Source organism: Lethenteron reissneri, chromosome 29, assembly GCF_015708825.2.
Source record: "Lethenteron reissneri isolate LAM-NWPU_2019-01 chromosome 29, ASM1570882v1, whole genome shotgun sequence".
Classification (NCBI taxonomy): domain Eukaryota; kingdom Metazoa; phylum Chordata; class Hyperoartia; order Petromyzontiformes; family Petromyzontidae; genus Lethenteron; species Lethenteron reissneri.
The window spans coordinates 14,605,011-14,622,392 of NC_083807.1; the positions used below are offsets into that span (position 1 = coordinate 14,605,011).

Here is a 17,382-nt window from a genome sequence, read left to right on the forward strand (position 1 = left end):
CCACTGCCCAGAAATATTTCCTGTTTTTGAGACGGCAGCAGCAACGTTTTTGTGGCGGCAGCAGCAACGTTTTTGTGGCTGCGAAGCTCGTACATACATTACTGGCCTTTGATCAAATTGCCCAAACTGTGCCTTATCTCATCCGATTTCAGTATCCAAGCAGTGTTGGTGGTCCGGTCACGTAGGTTCTCACGGTTGTGCCCTACAGGATCTCCCGATGCATTTTCTTTGGATTAGCGCAGTTGGCTACCTACGGTGCGATAGAAGTTCGACGTACAGTACATGCCGCACGTTGTTCGGCGCGGTGTCCAACTTTTCGTTCCACATGCCGGGAGCTTCTTCAGAAACTGAAAGCTTGAGTTGAGTATGTACATGTTTTTTGTTTGCATGTTCACCACAAGTACGTGTGGTTAATGCAGACAGGATTCCTTGAAAAAGGATTCTGTTTGGTGTTTTAACATCTTAACACAGCTGTTTTATTGCCAAAAAGGGTAAAACCAATTTTTATATTTTGATACTGGCATGAAAGGTCACATATTGTGTAGAACATCCTTCGCACCGTATGTTGCCGACCGTGCTAATCGGAGGTCCGGGGGAAGGACAACAAACTAAACACAAAAAAGCACTTCTAAGAGAAGTGAGTGTGGTCAGTGCTCAAAGATGAGAATGGATGGAAATACGAGACATTTCAGTCTCGGGCTGTGGCCATGAGATGGCAGTACAACAAATGTATTCTTGAATCCATCTGTGTCGACCTTCGACTGTTATATCCCCTCCTACACGCCAAACACTCGACGGTGGAAATGGCCAAAAGATTCCAATGGCAAAGCCCTCGTGAATTTTGCCTCAAGGCTCGAGGCTTCTCTAGGAAAAAAACAAAACAAATGGCATCATTATTATTAATTCAGTACTGCATTTTCTCACACCAATGTTTGCAACATAAAAAAACATTACAAAACATCCATGCCTGACGCATGCGATCTCGACTCACGTGATGGCTGCCCAAGTAGATGTTGGATAAGTTGTAGGTTTGGTCTAACCTTGCTCCGATCTAGCCAACTCTTACCCAATTCATTTCTCACATAATATTTCCCTGGTCGCTGGTAGACTAGCTGGCTCGTCGATTTTCCGGAGTCATTGTTTTGCTCAACCATCCTCACGTATTTTTATTTTATGGGGAGCGGGAGCGTAGTAACAGTTAGCGCGATGTGCAATGAACCCGGCGATCCGAGTTCAATTCCTGCTCACGGCCAACATCGGGTGACGAATATCTGAACCACTCCTGGGCCTCTCCTAGGTCGACTCGGCCTCAATTGAGTACCTGGTGTAGTGTGTAAACATCGCCAACAGGGAGACAAAGGTGCCCGAGCGTGGTGCTGGCCACCCACCCCTCGTGTGCCATGCCAGCCTTCCTCCGCACCTGCGATTAGTATAGTTGGCTATGTACAGTGCGAAAGAAGTTCGACATACATACGTACATACACACAAAAAATACGGTGATACAGGGCATGGCGGTGAACCCAGTGACCAAAGTTTGATTCCTGGCCATGACTGGCTTCAGTTGTGGGCGATATCTTAATCAGTCCCTTACCCATCCCAATCCCCCCCCCCCTTCACTAACTCACACTGATCAGCGCTGTGATATACGCTCAAAAAGTTCCCATCCAGCTGTGACATTGGGATGTAGGAATTGAACAGCACGCACAGTGAACTCCAACGTGCACTGCGTTTGCCCCCGGATACCACGCAACTCTGCGTTCAAAATCCTCGGATACAACCACTGCTCGATTGCCTGCTGTACACTCGCTGCCCTGCCCCCAAAGTCATTTAACCTTTCGCCTTGGTTTGAAACGGGCTCCGAACACAGAACGGTTGGAGCGGATGTGGCTGATTGCCCAATGGAGGCAAACAAAGCACTTATAATAATACATCTACGACGAATACTACGCCAGATTAGGACCAGGTTTTTTTTTCTTTTTTATTTGCTCGCACACGCACACACACGCAAAGACAAAGATCCCCCCCATAGCCCTAATACACTTTTGGCGCAAGTGCTGGTAGCGAGCAACCTATGAAAACCGGCACACGAGGGGGGCAGGTTGCGAGCACCACGCCCAGCCACCTTTGTCTCCCTAAAGGTGATGTTTACACACCAGACCAGGTACACATTTGAGGCCGGGTCGACCTCGAGGAGGCCCATGGCTTGTTCAGTTAATTGTCACCGGCGTTGGCCGTGAGCGGCAAACAAACTCGGGTCGCCGGGTTTTTAGGGCAGCGCGCTAACCGCTGCACTACCGCTCCACCGCACACACACACACAGACTTCGCCTCATGCTGCCGCGCATCCCCCCCCCCCCCCCCGCCGTAAGGCAGCAAGGGGCCGGGGCTCACGCGACGGCGTGGCGAGTGAGCGGAACTAATGGCCTTTACCTTCCACCAGCGAGGTGAGCAAGGTGACGTTGGCTGCTTTCCTGCGCCCCGCGGGGAGGTTTAACCCCAGCCGGTCGAGTTTCTCGCGCAGGCACCGGCCACCGTTCTTCGACTTGGCTCTGAGCGGTGGTGGTGGCGGTCACGATCGGAAGTATGGGAAACAACACAAGGCGTGCGCACTGGTGAGTTCCACTCAATCGATGAGTTCACGATGATGATGATGATCATCATCAGCAAAGATTCATTTCAGCAAGGTCATCATAATCATCGTCAGCAAAGATTCATTTCAGCTAGGTCATCATAATCATCATCATCAGGGATTAATTTCAGTTGGGTCATCATTATCATCATCATCATCAGGGATTCATTTCAGTCAGGTTATCATAGGCTTCATCAAGGATTCATTACAGCGCTTGTGAGAAGGATAACATTGTTGGAAGGACATACATTTTTTGCCTATGACCAAATCACCCATAATGCACTTGATTCTGTTGGGCCTTGCTAGTTAAGCTGATTTGGGCCTAGAGAGTACCTTAGATGGGTGGCCACCTTGTCCAAAAAAAGAGCATAACTAGGCAGTGAGAAACAGAGGGCATTGTGGCAAAATCCACCGTGATTCTGTATTCCCTGCAACCTTCACCAATCTGACCAATGTGGTGAGGCATGGGCAGGTAACCCTCATGGCCTGCGTGGTGTGGAGAGGCCCTCATCCAGCACTAGATTGCCATGTGGGATGTGTATATGTAGATACATTCATACCTATCCTATTGATTTTTCCACAACAACTTTTATTTGAATACACACTACTTGTTAAAAAAAATGTTTAAGTGAAACGGAAAGCCACTCTCTGACCAACAACAACCACAAACGTGCACTACTCACTATGCCGTATCGATTCCCCTTGCTTAACTTTGTGCTGGAACCATCGAGAACGCAGTTCCGAAAATTATTTTGGCTATCCTACATCCATCCATCCATCCATCTCGCCTAGATTTTTTTACGACAACCGTGAGCCACCACCATTTAATTTGTATAATCCTGTTCATAGAGTTATAGGAATGTAGTAAATAATGATTATGGATAGTACTTTGTGCTCTAGTGGTAGTGCTTTCCACCAACAAAACCTGCTCCAAGCTGGCCTAGCCGCGTTGCGGAAAATATCGAGTGAGATGTTAACCTATTTACTAAACTAAAATTAAACCTATTTACCAGGTAAGGTCGACTGAGCATTATAGCTCTTTTCAGTAGTGACCTCGCCACAAATGATAACTCAACGAAGTGGCTTATCACATGGAAATATTCAGCAGCCAAATACTCTAACTGCACTTTCTAAATGTGGAGGGAAAAACCGAATGCCCCGGAGAAAAATTATACGTGACCACGAGGAGAAAATATATTGGCATCAGGGTCAGGATCGAACGCCTGCAACTCCTGCATACCAGGCGAGGTAGTTAACATCTCGCCTAAACCACAGCGAGAACAAGCGCATCCCAAGCAAAACAAACACTCTCACAGTCACTTAGCCTCACCGGCATTAGCAACAAGCTAAGGGCTGCAGAGCTTCAACAGCGATGTGTAGAAGAAGGTCAGGCGTATTACTGCGATACCACGTGAACTTTACAAAGGAATGAATGTCAGATGGAGCACCCTCATCTCGCATGAATTACCATTCAAATATACAGGAAGTTTTAAAATAATGGACCCAATTTTTAAGCAGTATACTTAACGATGGCACATGTTACAATTACACGAAAAGTTACAAACGGTTTAATGAGTTCTCAAGTTTTACTAACCATTTGAAAAATGCTCTATGTGTCCTCCACCTGCTGTACGGACAACATCGAGACGATAGTTGAGTTCGTCCCAAACGCCTCTCTTCTCACGTTTTCCTCTGAGGTGTGTGGTCGCCCTGTTCTCTTCCCCTTATATAAACAGCCTGTTTCCTCAAATTGTCGGTACCAACGACGAATGCTCTTTGACATTGGATGATCAATGCCAAAACTCCGTTGAAACGCATGCTGCACCGTAATTACGGATTCAGTCTTGCTGAGCTGCAGAACGCAAAACGCCTTGTGTTGCGGGGTTGCCATCTTGCGAATGACTGAGGCTAGGGGCTGTTTGTGCGCTGGGAGAGGCATCTAGCAGTAATCATTTGAAACGTTATTCCCTGCCCTTTCAAGTGTTAAGAGTTTCATTCATGGGCGGTTCGTGGTTGCAGAGATATAGCGATTTCAAATCGGGTCCATCTTTTTAAAACACCCTGTATATCTCTCCCCCGCGCATGGTCCCCCCTTCTATAAGAGTCTGAACTTCTCTGCTCATCCTTGCCTTTCCCTCCCCGAGACACCCAACCCATCCGAAATATGTACGCGTGTTTAATTTGATCGTAGCCTTCAGTAAAATGTGCTGAGCAAAGTCTGAACGCAAGCGCATTCTTGCGCCGAAATGTGCGGCTTTTTACGAGTGATTAACATATAAATATGTAAAGAGTTACAAGACAATACCATTAACAAGACGGCAAGCATTCTACCGACGTTACCGTCAAACGCCGCTCCGCGTGAGAGTGCGCGGGATGCCGCACGCATTTCGCCGGCGTGACCTATTTAAGAAAAGGTGTTGGACTAATTGTGCTCAGCACGCCCGGTCGCGAGCCTAGTTGTCAAAAAAATAAACACGGCCGCTATTTGCAAAGCTCTATCAACCGAATCAATCCTTAAACCTGTGATTAAAGTAGGGTGAGAAGCAATTACAGTATCTTTGCATTATTTCCTTAGCTAGGGACATTGGTGTCATTGCTGTTGTTGTTAGTGACATGAGTTAAAATTTCTGGACCAGTAGACAGGTGACCTTTATGGTCAGTTGGAGGCCCACTAAAAAAGCAGGGCACTCTGTCAAAGTGAAATCTAATTTGAGATTTTGCCGATGACACGCAAAAAAAAAACCTTCCATCTTGCGAATAGTGCCAAAGGGTCTTCAACATTTTTACTTCATGCGCTTTGTTTATACCCAACAAGAAAAAAATTACCAGGTGGGCAAGAGATTCCGTGCAGTGGCTCTGCACAAACACGTTCAGCGGTGAGCGAGTTGACCGCGCGTGTAGACTGCGGGTTTAGCGATGTCAGAAATGTCAAACTCAAATATGCTACTTAACATCCCTGCAGCTAAATAAAACAACAGGTTTTCACAAATCGTTTTTTTCTTTCCCCACACTGTAAATATGGTCACACATTTTGGGGACAAATGCTGCTTTACGCAATGCGCTGTCCATCATCGTCATCGTCAGCCATGATCAAGCCACTGCTGGATGAAGGCCACCCTGAAACGTTCTCATCTCTCACGGTCCTCATGCCTGCGCTGTTGAGATCCGAGGTTCAAATTCAGGTTTGAGAGCCACTCATGATTTTAAGCGGGTTCTCAAGTGCCATGTATTGATGGTCTCAGTAGAGTCACCAACGACTGCACGCATGAGTTGAGTATTTGGCTGATATGGATTTCCACGCGAAAAGCCACTTCTCATTGAGCAATCATTTGTGGCCAGGTCACTTCTGATAAAAGAGCTATATAGCTCAATGGGCCTTACCTGGTAAAAAAAAGAGATTTCGTTTGAAAAAATCTTAGTATTAAACTCCATTCGTAATTTATTTTACTTATTAAAGCTACCCAGTATAAAACAAACGTTTGACTTCCACGAAACAAACAACTCTGTAGAGGGAATATGAGCAACACATTGTGACACAAAATGTCAGCATTATCAGTGTGATTATTTTTGTGTGTGTTCGATGTTCTAATACGGTAATTACTGCACAAGTCGACAATAAAATCGTGTAATTGCTCCTCTAGGCGATGTGGAAATGTATTTTAAGCTTCCCACAGTTACAACTTGAATGGGGATGTCACATTAGCCTCCGCGCGTGTGTGTGTGCGTGTAGCTGCACGCAGTCCACGGGGCTGCACGCCACTCGTCACGGCCCGGTGCGAGATGTGGCGACGGAGCGGACAAACGCGTGCCGTTACGCAACGTGCGCTGCGACGACCTCCCAAGAGACACGACAAACTTGCGCTACACAGGCACAGCCAGCCGGCTCCGGTGGGGGGGGGGGGGACTAATACCAGAACGACGAGACATTGTAAAACACCTCCTTTGTTCCCCTGAATATTGGTACCCACAGGGATAATGGATTGTTGTTCTAACCAGCAAGCATGGTTAGATTGATGATTAAGGTTCGCGTTGGGTTAGGTTACGGTTTTGATTCGGTAAGTTGGAGGGTTAGGTAGGCTAGTGGTATGGTAAGAGATACCATTAGGTTATTGTGAGGTTAAGGTTAAGATTAGGTTAGGATTAAGATTAGTTTACAGTTGGTTTTGGGTTAAGTGCCATGTCAGGTTTGGTTCATTTAACGTGAATGTATGTTTCACATATAGCTTTGGAAATGTGGTACCTAAAATAGCATATGTTTTGTTGAATAGGCATGTATATAGGCTTACATTCAAAACCTGAGTAGCCAAGTGGACTTTAACAGACCGCACTGTTGAAGAATGTGTAATAGACCAAAGTCCATGTTTCTTTAATTGGGCAATGATATAAGGTTTTGGGAAAACGAGACGGTGGGAGAGAATGACAGTGTCGAGTAATGTGAGAAGACAGAGGAAAGTAGGGGGGTGCCATAGTGGCGAGATGTCAACTAGCTCGCCCGGTATACAAGGAGGTCGTGGGTTCGATCTTGACCCTGACACCTGTATATTTGGAGTTCACGTGTTCGCTCCCCGTGGTCACGTGGAATTTCCCTCCGGGTCCTCCATTTTTATCTCCCCACATTTTCAATCGGCACGTGTTTAGCATATTTGGCTACTAGAAATGCCCACGTGATAAGCCACTTCGTCCAGCTACCATCACGTGAGGCCAGGTCGCTTCTGAAAAAAAGCTGTGTAGTTCAGTGGGCCTTACCTGTTAAAAAAATATATATTTTAGTTTAGTGTTGTGACCTGCAATGTGGTGGTTGAACCCAGGGTGGATGAGATGAAATGGATCAGTTTAATCTCATCGATGCTTTTAGAAGAAATCAATGAGGGAAATTCATAGGAATAGTAGCCATAGTAGTAGCGATTTAAGAGTGATGAGGAGACTGACCACCAGTAAGTCAGTGACTGGAGTCAATCACTGAGTGCTGGATCATAAATCAATGCTGACTGGTGTCAATATCTATCCCTCCACGTAAAACAACACAGGTATGTATGAGACTTCCCGTCAATTACAAGCCCTTCTCGTGGTATGTATGAGACTTCCCGTCAATTACAAGAACTTCTCGTGGGAGTGCATGATTTCAACAGCATTGGCTCAATGCAATCAAACTCTGGACCGGTTTCGACATACAATGTCCCATCAACAGATTCAGACTTGCTTGAACTAATGCTGCAGAACTTTCCAGATATTTTAGGCAAGGGCCCTCTCTTTAATATATGGATCCTTTTTTATGCAACGTCATAAAAATGCATACCGCTAAGTATTAATTAGCGTAGTTGTGGAGGACGCAAGCAACAAAATAAATAAGCGAACACCATATCCCCTTCATATATTTGAACACGGGGAGCACAAACAAACATACTTTCATTTTGTTGACGTAGAGGGACAGATATATAAAGTAGTTAACGAGGTAGAGTCTGCTTATTTATCTTCTCCACAACGACGCTCATCATAATTCCGTGCTATGTATTCAGGTATAATGGTTGATGCAGTGTACCAGGTGGGACAATATTTACCAGGACACCCTCCAGCTACGGGCTGAGCCCCAGCTGAAATTAATCCATGGTTCCACCTCAGCATCTACCCCCTGCCTCCCCTCACACCACACCTCACCTTCTATAAAATTATTTTTATTTACCAGGTAAGGCCCACTGAGCTACATAGCTCTTTTTCAGAAGCGACCAGGCCACAAATGATAGCAGAACGAAGTAGCTTATCACGTGGAAATGTACAGCAGCCAAATTCTCTAAAGGTATGTTGATTCTAAATGTAAAAAGGAAAAACCGGAGACCCGGATAAAAATCCACGCGACCACGGGAAAAACATGCAAACTCCAAATACAGTAGTTCCTCGGTTAACAGTGACATCGGTTAACGATTTTTCGGTTAACGTTCCGCCTCCAATAGGACCCCCATTGTTTTGACTAACGTTAACATTTTTATTAACGGTACATTTATGTTATGCAATTTCGGCCAATCCGAGTACTCGTAAGTGAGGCTGAGCCATGCCCTCAGCCAATCAGGGACGCCCATTTATGAGCCGTTAAGACCTCAACTGGCTTTGTTTACATTACGTTTTCTGTTTTGGATTAATGCTTTTAAAATGGAATTCCTATATTCTATTAACAGTTATTTCGATTAACAGTAGTTTTTTTTTTGTGGAACGGATAAAAAAACGTTAACCGAGGGACTACTGTATACAGCCATCAGGGTCGGGATCGAACCCCACGACCTCTATGTACACCAGGCGAGGTAGTTAATATCTCGCCACCACGGCACCCCTTGACAAAGCGCAGCAGTAGCGGGCGAAGTCGCTCACCTCCTGAGGATGCCGCCCAGGAGGGACGCGTTGAGACATTCTGGGGGAGACAGACGCCGCTTCACCTCTGCGATGGTCACCTTGTACTTGGACGTCGAGCTGAGGAGGGACAGCCGGCCGGGCACCGAGCAGAAGAGGTCAGTGGGGTTGACCGCTGCGGATCCACCTGCAAACCGCATGGGGAGGCACGGCGCACGATTAGGCGCTGCAAAAGCTGGGCCCGCACACGCGCCTCCTTCACGCATCTGACCCTCCACGTTAATGCACGTCCCATCGGCCACACGCACACACACACACCACTGCAGCATTGGTTCAACAGAAGCAAACTCTGGACCGGTTTTGGGCTTTCCGAAACTTTGCACTCCTATCGTTTTTGTTTGTTTGTTGTCGTACCTTTATGACCTGTCCCCCTTACTGGACGTGTGGGGGGGGGGGGAAGAGGTTCACAACTCGTCAGATTTCTTCAGGATAAATAAAGATTTTGACGATTCTGGTCAGTGTCTCATCAGCGGTGTAAGAGGCTTGCTGGTGAACTACCAAATGTTTAGAGACAAAGACACGAGTCCTAGTTCAACGCAAACAGGCTCAAATTTAGACTTAAAACTTTCGTGACTGCAAGAATTCATATTCTTGGTTCTTTCAGTAAAGTCACGTAGATAGAAAACAAAAATCTAAATTAAAAGCAAAAAACACCACGACGTTTCGATCGCAACACAAGCGGTCTTCTTCAGGTGGAGAGAAAAGAGGCTCACTCGATATTCGCTGAACGTCTAAAACGGTACATTTGGCTGCCACTCCGGCGGTAAGTTTGACTACAGACCATCACTCTTTCCCTTCTAGCGAATGATTTGTCAATATGACGTCCCTAACTTTTGTTTGTTCTCTAAACCACGTGTCAAATGCGTTAAGCCACTCATTTAAAAAGCCTACACTACCAGGTAATTAATTACACGTGTAATATATATAGATCATGCTTGGGTAGGAAACCACGGTATATAACAGGTGCTATAATAGGTTACTGCAGTGGGCTTTGTTTTACAGCAGAGGAGAGCGCAGCAAAAGCCATTGTTGTACTGTATACTGTACTGTACTTGTATGCACCCACAGCTATGCTCCCCATCTTCATAAACCCGCACTGACCAGCCTGGTGAAGTATGGTCAAACAAACCCCCACGATTGCCACGTGGGGAGGTGTTCAGTCAGCATGGGGATGGCAATGGGACGTCAACTATTAGTATTAATCCTATTATTGAAAAGTGAGATCAAAATTAACACTGGACTAGAGCAGTGTCCTTCATTGCAAGGCCCGCGGGCCACTGGCGGCCCCTGCTGGCATTCCGTGCGGCCCCTGATGTCCAGCCCCCGTCAATACACGGCACGTAAAAACACTCCACCCATCATCATCATCGTCGTCGTGCTGCTGTCAAACCCCACAATGGTTTAAAAGTCTGTGGCGGCCCTCGCACCGATGCTATCTTATCGGTGAAAGTGCCCCCTCTGAAAATTAGTGAAGAACACTGGACTAGAGAATGTGGCAATTGTTAGAACGATCTTATCGGCTCCCGAAATGTAAAGCGAGGGTAAGAAACGTCGCTGGAAGGGATGAACGATGGCCGATTGATCAAGCAGGATGGCGGAATGGCAGCCGAGGAACGGAACATTGTCCAAGAGTACGTTCAAGGACATGGAGCGAAATCGGCTGTTGTGCAGGAGCTAGAGGTGGGTGTTTTACTTTGCAGGATCGTGAGAGGAGGCTATCGCGCTCGGAGTCGGGAGAAACTCATCCAGCAGTGGATTGACAAAGGCCCATAAAATAAGTATTAATAACGTTCTTTAAGGGAAGATGCACTGAGTACTCTAAGGTTAAACTCTTTTTTGTGATACTGTGTTGGCAGTGGTGAATAGGCACGCTTATCAAAATATTGACCATGCATCAATAACCCTTACCTAAGAATTTAAACATATAAATAGGCAACGTGTCTGCCAATGGGCCCTTCTTCATAGCACGACTGGCATGAGGCTACAAAGAACCACCCGTAACAGACTATAGGGGCAAGTGCTGTAAGAGAGCAGCACCTATGAAGGCCGGCGCAGCACCGCCACGGCAAACGAGGAGGGCGGGTGGGTGGCCAGTACCACGCCCGGCCGCCTTTGCCCTCCCCAGTAGCGATGCTTACACACCACACCGGGCACTCATTTTGCGGCCGAGTTGTCCTAGGAGAGGGCCCAGGACCGGTTTAGCTCACAGGGCATTTCTAAAGAAACTCTTCTAAATTGTTCTGTTCCGTGGCATAGCGCGCCTACCACTGTGCCATCGCTCCCCCCCACCACCGCCCCCCACCGCGAGGTAAGATTTGACCCGCGGTGAACCGCACGGAGTGGGAGAGCGCCCAGCCACCTGGTTCTGACGCGTCACTCGCACGGGGAAGGGATTCATCCGCCGCACTCGTTGATGGAGTGCACACGGGGGGGGGGGGGGGGGGTCGCGCGGTTCGTCTGCCAAGTGGCTCGCGCGCTCGGTTGTAACCCTAATGAGCGAGGTTGAGGGCCTTTAGAGACAATGAGCATGGAGAAAGCCTCCGGAGCGCTCTGATGCTAAGCCCAAGCGATATCGGTCAGCTGTGCCCCTAACATAGTGCAGATATATATTATAGAACCAACTAGTATCGCCTTTGATTCCTCTAACATTGTTATCGGGATCTTCAATCAAACAGGTTCGATATTTCCATATCATTACGAGGCATAATCAATCCACTGCTGGATGAAGGCCTCCCCCCAAGTCGTTGCATCTCTCAACAAACCACCTCTAACACTTGTGCACACCGACCATTATTCCTGAGTGGTGTGTTCTGCCTATAAATCCACTTCTTTTGTACAATTCGAAGCATGTATTTAACCTGCATATTTACGTGTTGGCTTCATTGCTTTGTTGAACTCTACTATGCTTCAACGTATATGCTCCCCACCTTAATTTCCCCCCACTGACCAATGTGGTGAAGTATGGTCGAATACTCCGTAAGACCCGCATGGAGTCGGGGGGGAGGCGTTTTATTCAGCACTGGATGAACAAAGCGTTGACTGAGCATATACGACTAACACTATATTTGGTATGTTAATGACTGAATTTACTGAAGTATAATATAAATGCAGCGTGAGCAAAAAATATGCGTGTAATCTATATATATAAAATCGTTCATGTCTGTCTGTCTGTGTGTGTGTGTGTGTGGACTTTGGCCCATACGCACTTTCATTGGACGGCGGTTGCCCCTGGCAACGGCTAGCCACGCCTTCGCCGCTTTCATTGGACCTGGCAACGGCTAGCCACGCCTTCGCCAAGGGCTGCAGTTTCATTGGACGGCGGTTGCCCCTGCCAACGGCTAGCCACGCCTTCGCCACTTTCATAAGCTCCGTATTTAATTAAATAATAGCCATTACACAGTATTGTTGGAGCGCTAGGGGGGGGGGAAGAAACGCCACCCGTACCCTGCCTCTTCCAAGCCGACAATTTTAGGCGAGGCCGCAGGCTTTGCACGCTACTAGGCCTCGACACCCACAACGCCACTCTGAGGTAAATTCATCAAAGTTTTTCCTACTCTTCACTATACCCCCACCACAATGTGTGCTATTAATATTACTTTTAAACCCAACGCGCCAACAATCGATTACTTTAATGTTCACTGTACAAATACTCATTAAGCTGGGTGAGCGTACTGCCAGTCTATCATGTACACTGTAGCCTGCTTATTAAGCTCGGTGAGCGTACTGCCACTCTATCATGTACACTCTAGCCTGCTTATGAAGCTGAGTGCGTGTACTGGCAGTCTATAATGTGGACTCTTGCCTGGTTATTATAATCGATTCTTTATATGTTCTTTGTACAAACAGTCATTAAGCTGCTTGAGCGACCCCAGTTCGATTCCAACTCACGCCCACCACCGCTGACGATTATTTGAAACGGACCTGGCCCTCCCCTAGGTCCACTCAGCCTCAAAAGCGTAACTGCTGTCGTGTGTGAACATCGTCACTGGGGAGACAAAGGCGGCGGGGCATCGTGGATCCAAGTCCCGGGCGAAGCCGGGTCATGTGTATGTGTGTTTGTGTTTATGTGTATGTCTGTGTGTCTCTATGTATGTGTGTATGTATGTGTATGTATGTGTTTGTGTGTATGTGTGTCTGTATGTATGTGGGTTTTTTTTATGTCTTTATGTGTATGTCTGCGTGTCTCTATGTATGTGTGTATGTACGTGTGTGCATGTGTTTGTGTGTATGTATGTGTGTGTCTATGTATGTGTGTGTCTATGTATGTGTGTGTATGTGTGTGTATGTATGTGTGTTATGTGTCTGTCTGTGTCTGCATGTATGTGTGTGTGTATTGTGTATGTGTTTGTGTGCATGTATGTGTGTGTTTGTGTGTATGTGTATGTCTGTGTGTATGTGTTTGTGTGTATGTGTGTGTATGTGTGTGTATGTATGTGTGTGTATGTGTTTGTATGTGTTTGTGTGTTTACGCTCGCATTACACAAATGTGTTGCTGGTCTAAGGCGTTCCTCGCACAGCATTGCCACTTTATTATTTCAGTCGTTTACTGCCTTACGCACCCTGAAAGTCGTGTGTGTCTGCAGCAAGCGCGTGTATGTGTACCTATGGACGCGCGCGCGTGTGTTGTGTAGGGGGAACGGTAGTGTAGTGCTTAGCGTGCTGTCTGTGTCTGTGTGTGTGTGTGTGTGTCTGTCTGTGTCTGTCTGTGTGTGTCTGCGTGTGTCTGTGTGTGTGTCTGTGTGTGTGCGTGTGTGGTGTGTGGGGAGCGGTAGTGTAGTGCTTAGCGTGCTGTCTGTGTGTCTGTGTGTGTGTGTGTCTGTCTGTGTCTGTCTGTGTGTGTCTGCGTGTGTCTGTGTGTGTGTCTGTGCGTGTGTGGTGTGTGAGGAGCGGTGGGTGTAGTGCTTAACGCTACGCTGCGCTACCAACCCGGCGAACCCAGTTCCATTCCCGCTCACGGCCACCACCGGTGACGATTATTTGAACCTCCCCTAGGTCCACTCAGCCTCAAACGAGTAACTGGTGTGGCGTATTAACATCGGCACTTGGGAGACAAAGGCGGCTGGGCGTGGTAGATCCAAGTCCCGGGCGAAGCCGGGTCATGTGTATGTGTTTATGTGTATGTCTGTGTGTCTGTATGCATGTGTGTATGTATGTGTGTGTATGTGTTTGTGTGTATGTCTGTGTGTGTATGTATGTCGGTTTTGCCGCCGTGGTGGATCCAAGTCCCGGGCGAAGCCGGGTCATGTGTATGTGTGTTATGTGTCTGTCTGTGTGTCTGCATGTATGTGTGTGTGTATTGTGTATGTGTTTGTGTGTGTTTGTGTGTTTACGCTCGCATTACACAAATGTATAATGCGGGTCTAAGGCGTTCCTTACACAGCATTGCCGCTTTATTATTTCAGTCGTTTACTGCCGTATGCACCCTGAAAGTCGTGTGTGTCTGCAGCAATGGACGCGCGCGCGTGTGTTGTGTAGGGGGAACGGTAGTGTAGTGCTTAGCGTGCTGCCTGTGTCTGTGTGTGTGTGTCTGTGTGTGTGTCTGTGTGTGTGCGTGTGTGGTGTGTGGGGAGCGGTAGTGTAGTGGTTAGCGTGCTGTCTGTGTGTGTGTTTCTGTCTGTGTGTGTCTGCGTGTGTCTGTGTGTGTGTCTGTGTGTGTGTCTGTGCGTGTGTGGTGTGTGAGGAGCGGTGGGTGTAGTGCTTAACGCTACGCTGCGCTACCAACCCGGCAAACCCAGTTCGATTCCCGCTCACGGCCACCACCGGTGACGATTATTTGAACCTCCCCTAGGTCGACTCTGCCTCAAACGAGTAACTTAACTACTGTAGCGTATTAACATCGCCACTGGGGAGACAAAGGCGGCCGGCCGTGGTAGATACAAGTCCCGGGCGAAGCCGGGTAGTACAGCTAGTCAGATATATTTTCATATATGTGAGGCCTGCATCAAGCACCGAATCACTTAAGTGTGTAAGAATCGATAATATTTGATCGATGCGAGCAAACATGCCAAAGTTACTTTGAAGGTAAGTGTGAGAGAGAAATGTACAAAACACTGCTCAAGCGAAACAGTTTGCAATGCAAAATGGGCTAAAGGAGGCGGATAAAGCGAGGCCAAAAAAATTCCATTTATAAATATATATAAAATAATCGCGGCCTGGCATCACGATTTCATCAATTCTCGGGGAGGAGGATGAAGGTGAATATTTGCTCCCAGTGCCAAAATATTTCCAATTGTCATCACCTGCGTCTACCCGTGTCTGAAATTCCAAGTTAAAAAACAGGATTTGATTATTACGACGATTCGTTGCCAGTCGTGCACAAGCACAATTACCAAAAACAAGAACCGCACTCACACTGCCGCAACATGTGCTATGAAAGTAGGTCCATTGCCCGAAACGTTGCCAACGATTATTATACATTTTCTGTTAAGGCAGTGTGTTGTTGACCGCGAGTTTGTAAAGTGGTTTCTTTTTTTTCCCCACGTGCATGTTCTGCGATGGAGCAATATTCCAAGATGATGCAAATCGTGATCACATTGTGTGTGAACAATTGCAGCCATTGGTTGGAATTATTCTCAACAGATGCTAATTATCAGAGGATTTTGACTTAAAGCTTTCGTGACGTAAAGTCATGTAGATAGGTTCAAATTAATAATGATGACGATCGCTCGTGTTGTGATAGAAACGTCGTGGTTTTTGTTTATGTTATTTTTATTAATTTGAACCTATCTACGTGACTTTAACGAAAGACCCAAAGAATATCAGAGGATTGTATAATATCGTGTGGCATGTCAATCTGCTGCTGGATGATGGCCTGCCTCTGTCGTGCAGGGTCGTGGCGGTTATTTGGCCATACTTAACCATGCTGGTCAGTGCGGGTTGTAGGACGAAATTTGAGAGTATGTCTACTCCCTTGAGTAAAACAATAAGGGTGCTTAGGTGTGCAGTAAACTAATTGAGGTTCGTTTGTATGTGTAATGCGAGCAAGGACAGGGTGGGCGCTGCCTCCGCACCACTCACACGGGCCGGAGTATTGGAGAGGCGGAGCCTGGTCGACGGGGCGTGTGGGAGGAGCCACTGCTCACCTCGGCTCCAATGGGAGTCGGGGTGAGTGGGGGCGGAGACAGGGGCAGTGCGGGAAGGAGGAGTCAGGGTCACGTGAGAAGAAAGATATAGGGAGAGAGCCGGAAGAGATCTGGGAGTTGGGAGAGCGTGGAAATAGGGGAGAGCCACGCTGGGTGGTGGCGGAAGAGTGGCGCCATTTGCCACGTGGTCGGAGTCATGGCACCGTCGGCCAGCGGTGTACGTGGGATAGCAGTAGCTAGCGGAGTGTGTGGAGCTAGCGGGGTGTGAGGAGATAGAAGCGTGTGCGGGGCACACAGGGGGCAGCGGTGTGGCTGCAGAGTGTGCGGGGCACACGGAGTAGTGGTGTGGCTGCAGGGTGTGTGGGGCACACGGAACAGCGGTGTGGCTGCGGGGTGTGTGCGGAGCACACGATGCGTGCCCGAGGCGCACGGGTCCAACACGCGGACATCGCGGGGTGCGAGACAAGAACCCAATAAAGGACAAACGGAGACCTACATCGCCTAAAGAGTCCTTTATTACATATGTATCCTGCTAAATATACTGTACTAGCGGGAAGTACCCGGCGTTTCCCGGGAAAAAAATACAGACACACACATCGACCTATACACACTTACAGACATTGACCCACACACACACAAAGACATCGACTTACACACACACACATATGGACTCACACACACAGACATCGACTTTAGATACACACACATGGAGCCACACACAGACATATCGACTCTGACACACACGCACATGGACCCCCACACAAAACACATCGACTGACACAGACAGACACATCGACTCACAACAACCGCCATTCACCACTAAGTGGCGGTGACGTCACCACGACGCTTGTGCCAGGCCATGTGCACCTTGAGGCCACGTAAAGTGGCGAACGCCCGCTGGCAGGAGGTGACGGGGCAGACCCAGGTGCCACGGGTCGACTGACTGAGATGACCGAGATGACCGGCTGATGCACCACCTGTGCCCCCTACTGTGCCAACTTGCTGTGCTTTAGCCAGCCGGTGCTCCGCTCGTTGTTGTGAGCATCGCTCCTCCGCCCTCCGTTGTTGTTGGAGGGTGACTGCCTCCAACTGCCCAGTAGCGTCCTTCACGAGCCTCCTCCACAGAGGCCGATCTTGACACCGCTGGTACCAGTCATCGGCAAGTCCACTCAGCTCCACGTCCTCCTGTACCACATCACTCCATCTCTTCTCTAGCCCATACTGCGCGCGTTTAGCCCCCTCGATCTGGCCGAACAAAAGCTGTTTAGGCATG

General features: G+C 47.8%; 1 protein-coding gene across 4 annotated transcripts in view; it reads right to left on the reverse strand.

Annotated features, from left to right (window-relative positions):
- TFAP2D (transcription factor AP-2 delta) overlaps positions 1-17,382 on the reverse strand; it is a 74,650-nt gene that overhangs the window by 32,302 nt on the left and 24,966 nt on the right. For all 4 annotated transcript variants that reach the window (XM_061562660.1, XM_061562662.1, XM_061562659.1 and 1 more), the window contains exons 5-6: positions 8,989-9,154; positions 2,430-2,548 (exon numbers count right to left, since the gene is read on the reverse strand). In XM_061562660.1, coding sequence (XP_061418644.1) covers positions 2,430-2,548; positions 8,989-9,154 — 285 coding nt within the window. The remainder of the gene's footprint in view (positions 1-2,429; positions 2,549-8,988; positions 9,155-17,382) is intronic.